Source organism: Ruditapes philippinarum, unplaced genomic scaffold (genome assembly GCF_026571515.1).
Source record: "Ruditapes philippinarum isolate M1 unplaced genomic scaffold, ASM2657151v2 ctg2026_1_1_1_1, whole genome shotgun sequence".
Taxonomy (NCBI): domain Eukaryota; kingdom Metazoa; phylum Mollusca; class Bivalvia; order Venerida; family Veneridae; genus Ruditapes; species Ruditapes philippinarum.
Genome location: NW_026852212.1, coordinates 171,481 through 180,786, shown reverse-complemented (window position 1 = coordinate 180,786; position 9,306 = coordinate 171,481). Strand labels below are relative to the sequence as shown.

Here is a 9,306-nt window from a genome sequence, read left to right as displayed (position 1 = left end):
ATTTTTACGTCACATATGCAAAAGGAAATGACAACATGAAAGAACAAATTTGTCGAGGTAAAGAGCCAATATATTACCGGTATCTCATCCGGTCTGTAAAAAAAGGTCACACAATCAAGCAATTTTGACTACAAATATATTATAATGCTTACATCTCCCATTTAGATACAACCGCAAACTGACACGTTTCGGTGGTCCGTATTGTTCAATAATGAGCCGCGTCACGACATAACCAACATAATGGGTTTGCGACCAGCATGGATCCAGACCAGCCTGCGCATCCGCGCAGTCTGATCAGGATCCATTCTGTTCGCTTACCAACCCTATTACAAGTAGAGAAACTGATATCGAACAGCATGGAACCTGATGATAATGTGCGGAAGCGCAGGCTGGTCTGGATCCATGCTGGTCGCAAACACACTATGTTGGTTTTGTCGTGACGCGGCTCAATTAATGTTTAGTTGTCAAATGGAACTGAAGCTATAGAAAAGTTCACTGCATGCAATGTTTAGTTGATACGCAGACGATTGTATCTGTCTTAAAGCTCGATAAACGTTCTTTTATAAAGTACAGTGAACCACGAAGAGTATTCATGTAGCAGTAAGGTGACCAGGTTAAAGGTCAAAAAGATATCTCTTCTAAATTTATATTCATCTTAATTTAGACAGTCACTTCCTTCGATAGGGAATATTTCACCTGGAGTTTTAGTTATGTAATCATATAGTGGATTAATTGATGTACACTTCTTTCCAAGCTCCTTGACAATTGAGAGACGCGCACATTAAAAACTTTTACTTTAAACGAACAAAAGTAACACATCTAAAAAAGATACAGATAAAAATCTAAATTTTTCCATTACATGAAAACTTCATTTATTACAAGCTTAATTGTCATTCGACCGACACTGTAAGAAATACAAATAATTGAATTATCTAAAATTTATATTGAATAGTGTTTTACAAGTTGATAGGTTTCATTTATAATAATGGAATATATAAATGGAGACAAAGGCATTATTAAGAATGACATAAGTGAAAAAATCCACGTGGAAATTGAACACGTGAAGCACGGAACCACAGACGGATCATTGCTAGGCAACGGAAAAGAAAGCGTGACGTATAAGCACAAACTATTCCATACTGCTTGTGTGTTCTTTAGTATGTTTGCCTTGGTATGAACATTTTATTTCCTTTTTAATTCACCTTTTAAATGTTTTGAAACGTTAATTGCCAAACGCAATACTTGCATAACTTAGTACCTCGTGGCCACGACTTAATTATCTCGTGGCCACGACTTAGTAACTGGTGCCCAACTTTGTCTGTCATTTCTTTACGTCACACTCATTGAACCGAGGGGTACCGAACAAAATTTTTAGTATCATAATCTCACGGTGTCAAGGGTATACGCATCATTTTTCCGCTTACCGCCGATAATCTATCATCCTGCGCACAGCACCGTATCATTCTTACGTAATCTACTGAAAAGTGCTAGAGGTAACTTCAAAAATGCGAAGATTTCTTACTAAAATTGATTTTATTTAGAGAGTTTGCATACAATACAGAAGTTTTGAATGATTCATCTATGTGTGCAAAATATTTTGCAACAATATTTGTCTATCATAACCTTAAACTAATGAAAACAGTTTTATACATGTAAAACATTTGTGTTCTTGATGCGAACATTTTTCATCCTTTGGAAGAAGTATCATATGTCAAATGATCACAAAAATCACTGATACGAGCTGATTACATACCAATTTTATACAAATAATGCAAAATAATGTTGTAAAATCAAGAAAACTTTGATAAACATGGTACCGCATCATGCAGTACCATGGCACCGCTTCTTTTTGCGCGGTAATACTGATACATGTACTTTAAAATGAGTTTAACCGTTTTTTTTCGGGGGTGGGGGGGGGACCTCTATAGTCTTTTTTAAAGATAATTTCTTATTAAAATTCTATGCTTTCGTAGAAGTTGCATTTTATGTCTGTTGTGGATTTCAACTTTTCTTTGGACTCGGGAATTGCATAATATTTGGTGACATCAGTAATTAAACTTTTACTCTCAAATTTGTTAATACAACACACAAGCAAGCCAAAGCTCATATTTCTAAAATAGTATTTCTTTTTTGCATTTGTATTTTTGTTTCTTAACAAATTGACTGGGCATCGTAACTTACGCATGTAACTGAATTTAAGAAAGGTGGCAACTATGTGCTTGAGATATCCTCCCTTTATTATAAGACCATACCCCCAGCAGAGCTATTCAAAAAGTGTCTTCTTACGTCTGTAAGGTATGGTGGCTGATTTGGTACATTGCGCGTGCGTTGTCGGTATCGTTATCGCCTTTTCGTCTTGTCGCTAGCGACAAAACGACAAAGCGCCAAACAGCGCATTGTTGCGCTCTCGTCTTGTCGTCCTGTCTCTAGTGAAGCACGCCAAATGGCGCGTGGTCGTGTGGCGTGATGTCGCTTGGCTTATAAGCCAATCCTTCGATTTGAACCGAGCGACTTTGAACCGAGCGACAATGTGACATAGCGACAACACGCCGCATGACAACGCACCGTTTGGCGTACATCGTTAGCGACAGGACGACAAGACGAAAGCCCGACAACGCACCGTTTGGCACTTTGTCGTGTTGGCGCTAGCGTGTTAACGCACAAGAGCATTCCAAATCAGCCACTATAGTAAGAAGACACTTTTAAATAACCGTTACTTTCCACGTGGATTTAGTACAAATGAAATATACGGTGTCCTTCTTGGGCCATTTAAAGGACTGCTATTGATAAGCAGGATTTTTTCTAAAAGTTTTGTCCGCCTTTCTGTATTTTTATAGATAAAGTAGCAAGATTTTACATACTCGCAAGATACTTTTCGCGCCATTCAATATTGAATTTGTCTCATGCTTAACTCAAATCCTCGTGCGAATCGAAATATAAAAATCTTCGCGATTATTAAACTTAATTTTCGCATGTTTCATTCGAGAACTGTAACTTATTTACAGTACCAGTGACTATAGAAAAAGTCCACGAAAGAGAATGTTAAATCTCGCTTCTTATCTATTAAGAAGAGCCAGACTTCTCATGAACTGTCTTTCCCCTTGGGTGACTTATTCAATGCTTCTCTACGATGTTGTGAAGTTCCAATCACATGGAAAGAGGCGAATGTCACTGCAGTTCACAAAAAGGGCGATACATCACTCCCAAATAACTACAGACCCATATTACTTTTGAACACTACAGAAAAAGTATTTGAACGTCTTTTATTTAAACACATCTTTAACTTTCTCAAAGTAAATAATTTTAGTCCGATTGACTAAGTGCAAAAAAGTTCCGTGTGAATACAATTTACTTACACCTTTCACTGTCCAAAGCTTAAAGGCCATGCAAATAGTTTTTATAGCTTTATATTTTCAACGTGAACATACATAGATCTATTTATAATTAAATGTGTTTTCTATTCATAATTAAATGTGTTTATTTATTTATCGGTTCTTTACAATTAAATGTCGTATAATTCAGATATTCGTATTTTCTTTAAATTGTCTTCTTATCTTTGTAAGAAGACACTTCTGAAAGATAACTCGTACTGTATCCATTACACATGTACATATCTTTGTCGGCATGCTTGAATTTTTCCTTGTAGTTCCAGTTATTGATAGACTATTATAAAACTTATAGATAACTTTAAGCACAACAATGTAAGTTTCTTGCTCAATAAAACATGGGATGGCCGCTGGCGGGGTTCGAGCACACACATCGACAAGCGATGCCAGAATTCCAAGTCCGACGTTTCAGTTTAGAAGTCACGATTCCTAACTCTTCCAATGTATTTACTCAAATTCTTTAGTATAAACAATATTTTATTTATAAACATTTCATTTACATGATAATTGACAAATATTAAATTGCACGGATTGAGTAGGAAGCTTGAAAATCTTGTTTTTTAGAAACTCTCTCCGTAAGCACTATCTCAAAGAGTATGCAATTATATATCCATATTTGTGTTAAATATACTTAACATTTTCACTAAAAACTTGCTTCTTTACATGATCAAGAATGTTAGCAATTTGCGCTCTGGTTGTGTTAATCGAACCGATCTTAATAATAAAGTATCGACTCAAATTCTTTCGAATATGACCGTGGTCCCACGGCCGGGCACACAAAAGAATCAGGTGTGCTTCTATTTATGCATTTTCCTCTGGTTCAAAAATAATAAATATACATCTACAGGTCTCGCCTAAATGGATAACAATAAATAAATACAAATAAGATTTTTCACCATAAGGTTAATCATCATGATGCGGTGCAAGTCTAGCGCTAATGTATACGGTGCCACAATTTGCGGACCCATGATACGGTACCAAGAACTCGGTCAGTTATCACACTTTTATGACTTTTTTAAGAAATTAAACAGCTTAAATTTGTCTGCAAGAGTCTGTGTATATATATCTTTGATTCTTACAGTTATATTAAATAAATATTTTGATTGACAACATAATTATCACTTTTAGAAGTTTTCCAAATGCACATTTTCCCTAAACCAGCTCTAGCTGTTTTCATTAAAACAAAGAAATCGTAAAAGTCTTTGATAAAAACTAGCTAAAGACATAAGCTTCAATGATCATAATATTCCGTAGACACACTTTAATGAATACACTTACTTCAAAAGTGTGACTTTCAGGTCGTTTTCCATCATGCATGTTGTGTTTACGTGTTTGTTTTGTCTAAAATGATACGGTGCTGCGCGCAGGATGATAAATTATCGGCGGTACGCGGAAAAATGATGCGTATACCCTTGACACCGTGAATCTGTATCGTTATCGTGTAAAAGTCTCACATAAGCTCCATTTAATTAAATAATTAGTTTCATTACAGGGTTGGAGGAACGCTTTAATTGGCCCTACTTTACCAGATCTAAGACTATTGATGAATGTTGATCTTTCAACAGCGTCTTGGATATTCACAACAAAATCACTAGGGTAAGTGGATATACAACTAATCGGGGATATATATACATGCACTACAGTAATTACAAGCGGAAGAAACAATAAGTGCTTTATCATGCTGACTTGAAATAATCGTTACAAATGCCCTTGCAATGACGTGGTGCAGCTTAAGTACATTCGGCACTATCTAATGTTTGTTAACCAAGAAGTCGTGTTATTTACTTGTTATTGTTGATTATCACGTCTTTTACTCGCCCTATACATCAGTCTATACAAAGGAGAGTGGTGGCCTAGTGGTTAAGGTGTCTGCCTCTCGTGGCTTAATGTGTCATGTGTTCGAGCTTTACTTGGGTCACGTGCATGTTTCTTAACATGACACCAGTACTAAGCGGACTTGAAAGTGATTGATATAGTGTTAGCATTATAGTGTTGTTCTCGAGTATTGCTATTACTTTACATCGTTTACAGTATATTGTAGTTTGAGAGCCGTTTTATTATTTACCTTATATTTATTACTTTTTAATTAATTATAATTTCAGCGGATTGCTTGGCTCACTTTGCGGCGGGCTGGGATATGACCGATTCAACAAGATTGGCGTGTTTGTAACTATTGTTAGCAGCATGGGTGTCGTTACAGCGGTAACACCGTGGTGTACCTACCTGCCTGCCATGCTTGTCGTGCATGCCTTACACGGTGTGTTCAACGGGGCTCTTGATACAGGTTCTACTTTCAGTCACACTTACAACTCATGACATATACAGCATCATTAATTTGTAAAATATTCAATTTGGCATCAATTACAATTTAATTTTTTCAATTTGATTATGTTCTAATAAAGTAAATTAAACCTCCAAGTAAAAGGAAAATAATAACAGAAGGATGGCCGTACCTTACTCCTTCTAAGTTTGCAAAACAATCATTCAACACTTGGATTTTTCAAGTATTTAAGTAGGCGATTTTTTTAAGTTATCAGGAAGATATATACTCATTTGTTAAAGAAAGTAGGCACTTGTTTAATTGGAAATTCTGTGTACATACATGAGTTAAATTTATCGAGACTGTATGATCTGACGTAACGCAAAGGCAAAATGCATTTATAAAAAGTACATTTCTACAACTTTTATTTGTCATCCCTCGACTGTTGATACGTAAACAAAGTTTTGATAATAATCAAATTACAAATAAAAGTAAACCATCGTGTAGTCAATACATTTTCGCAAAGTTTGATACCAAATATGCCACTTTTTTGCTTAAATAAGAATACTTGACTTCCCTGTAATCAAGTGCAAGTGGGTATACAATGGTATAGATGCGTGTGCATGTGATATAGCACGATCGAGAATTAAACGCACAGTGTTGAAAAATGGAATGATTGTAATCATCACGGTGTCTCTATTAACAATTAATATTGTCCTATCAAGGGACAACACACATTTACAATAATATGATTCTTATGTGTTTCTAAAACTCAATAATATGATTTTCATTCGTTGGTTGAACTACATGTTTGAAAATGAGTGTTTCTGGTGTATGAACTCTTTAAACCCCTCTTATCAATCAATGAATTTAAAGGGCCAAGGTAATATAATATCATGTTTTCAGCTCAAATATTTCCTATTTATCTTAATATGTTTGATAACATTTTGTCATATGGAACTAAAGACAAATGAGCCGCGTCACGACAAAACCAACATAATGGGTTTGCGACCAGCATGGATCCAGACCAGCCTGCGCATCCGCGCAGTCTGATCAGGATCCATGCTGTTCGCTATCAGTTTCTCTACTTGTTATAGGGTTTGTAAGCGAACAGAATGGATCCTGCTCAGACTGCGCGGATGCGCAGGCTGGTCTGGATCCATGCTGGTCGCAAACCCAATATGTTGGTTTTGTCGTGACGCGGCTCAAATTCTACAATTTAATGTGATACTCTAGATCTTGAAGATAAACTTCAAGCTTCATTTCTTTAATAAGAACTGTGTTGTTTGTTTTCAGCTGCCACTGCTGATATGGCTGTTATATGGAAACAAAATGCCGGACCATTTATGCAAGCAGTACATTTTAGCTTTAGTGTCGGTGCAATAATTTCCCCGTTAATAGCAGAGTCGTTTTTAGCGGAAACAATGTTAACGGACGCTGGGTCTTCCAAAGAATATTTGAACTACTCAAATACGACTTCATCCTATTTGAACACCAGTGCTCTGATATATGACTTTGGGAATGTCACACAGCAGACTGTAATGAATAATTCCTTCAGTAAATACGGAAAATCTCGAATTTACGTACCGTATAGTATAACAGCATCAGTTCTGTTGGTATCAGCTTCTTTGTTTTTAATCGTCTGCTTTTTCTACGGAAACGTTTATAAGCCTTCTAATACTATATTTTCTGAATGTACAACGGGTTCAAGTGAGTCCAAAAAACGTTATTTTCTGACAAAGAAACTGAAAATCACATTTACAATACTTATAGCTTTGTCTTTATTGTTCTATGTTGTGAGCGAACATTGTTTTGTCGGATTTCTAATGACTTTTCTGATATCGGAATTAAAATGGAGTAAGGCAAAGGGATCCACCGCGTCGTCTGCTTTTTGGATTGCTTTTGCAATTGGCCGTTTATCTGGTATAATTATGACAAAATTTGTTAAGAATTCGACCATGATAATTATGTTCTTTTCATTCCTAACTTGTGGCGGTGTGTTTTTTTTACTAGCCGTGATATGGGCTATAAATAGTCTGGTGTGGATATCGGTTGTTGTCATAGGATTTGGAATGTCTGCAATTTTTGGATTAGTTATTTCATGGCAGTCAAAAAATATAAGAACACTTACTGGTAAAATGACGAGCATTTTCTTTATTTTTATGTCGACAGGAAATATGGTAGTACCAATCTTAGTTGGCTACCTCATGGATAAGTTTTCTCAAATGTATTTCGCATACACAAACATAGTTCTAAGCGTTTTCATGTTCTTAACTTTTATAATTGTCTTGTCATCTTTTAATCTTCTAAAAAAGGCTGATGAAAACTCCAAAAAGAAAGCTGAAGCTTTAAAAATGAACATTCAGAAATAATACCTAGTTTTGTTTGTTTGTTTGTTTGCTTCATTTTACGCCTTTTCCCAACAGTATTTCAGTAATACCTAGTTTTAGTGTATTGCATGAAATAATACTATTGCATGTATACATTAAAACATACGAATTGAAATTTGCAGACACAATTAATTTCGTGACAGATGTCGTAAATTGCTTAATTCGTATTTTTTGTATGGAGCACCAACACAATTTAAGTCATATGGCACCGAAACAGGAAATATATCTATTAGCTTACCTCGGATGTTACAAACTGAAAGTAACACCAGGGGACAGAACCATCTCACCTGCTAGAGCTAAGAGATGTACAGACTCTAGTTTTCGAATCCAATTCGAATCCATTTAGTCGCCTGCAAATCTGATGTCTAAACCGTTGAAGACAATCCATCAGCATAAAGGGGATACATACGTAATTAATTTTCACAAATCTTTGTGTTTTTTCCATAAAACTACTAAAATAGAGTACTTACCAAGATACTTGGGAGTTTATGAACTCTGCCTACTTTGTCCATCTACAAATCAACACATCACATTCGGCTTCGGTGAATATCAAACAAGCAAGGTCCATGAACTTGGATATTCACCTAAATCTTCCTACCAGAACTGTTTTTACCATTTGACCAAATAAAAAACATTAAGGTCATCTTTGAAAGTCTTCCGATTCCCTTTTTACTAAAACAAGCCCTGAATTAGCGCTGAAGACGGACTTGAAAAATCACCTCATCGGCGTACAATAATTGTATAATATTGGCTACATTTGGTGCAATTGTTTTTTTTTATTTTTGTAATATTTTATATTAAGGCATTCTTATTATCTTATTATTGAAAAAATAGACTTAAAACTTACAGAAAGAGTTATTGTCTTACTGAAACCTCTAATTGTCTAACTGAAGAAGATTCTACTTAGCATTTGTGAGAAAAGTTTTATAGCTATAATTATACAAATTATTACCTATTTATTCATTAAAAATGATTTTTAAATATTTTCTATAATTATTTTCATATCGAACATAGACCTTTTGAGCTCGACTTTTTTTGAAAGAAAAGTAGGTATTGAACATTACAGTCCTGGCAGCGTTACCGTTGCTGTCCGCAAACTTGTACCTTGAACCTCTGATCCCTTTTCAAAATTCCATTTTATTTAGTTCTGCCCATTGTTTTCTCGTTTAGGGCACACGCTTTTTATTACTTGGGGACCATACGCCGCTTTTCATGGAATGGCACGGAAGTGTCACATTGAAGGTTCCATGGTAACCGCCGTATGAACACA

General features: G+C 35.5%; 1 protein-coding gene across 1 annotated transcript; it reads left to right on the top strand.

Annotated features, from left to right (window-relative positions):
• The first annotated feature begins 379 nt into the window (after positions 1 to 379).
• LOC132752515 (sodium-dependent glucose transporter 1A-like) lies at positions 380 to 8,882 on the top strand. Its single transcript, XM_060742852.1, has 4 exons — positions 380 to 1,171; positions 4,879 to 4,982; positions 5,489 to 5,670; positions 6,943 to 8,882. Exons 1-4 carry the CDS (start codon positions 986 to 988, stop codon positions 8,016 to 8,018), a joined length of 1,548 nt encoding a protein of 515 aa, XP_060598835.1. The 5' UTR covers positions 380 to 985; the 3' UTR covers positions 8,019 to 8,882.
• Positions 8,883 to 9,306: the final 424 nt, after the last annotated feature.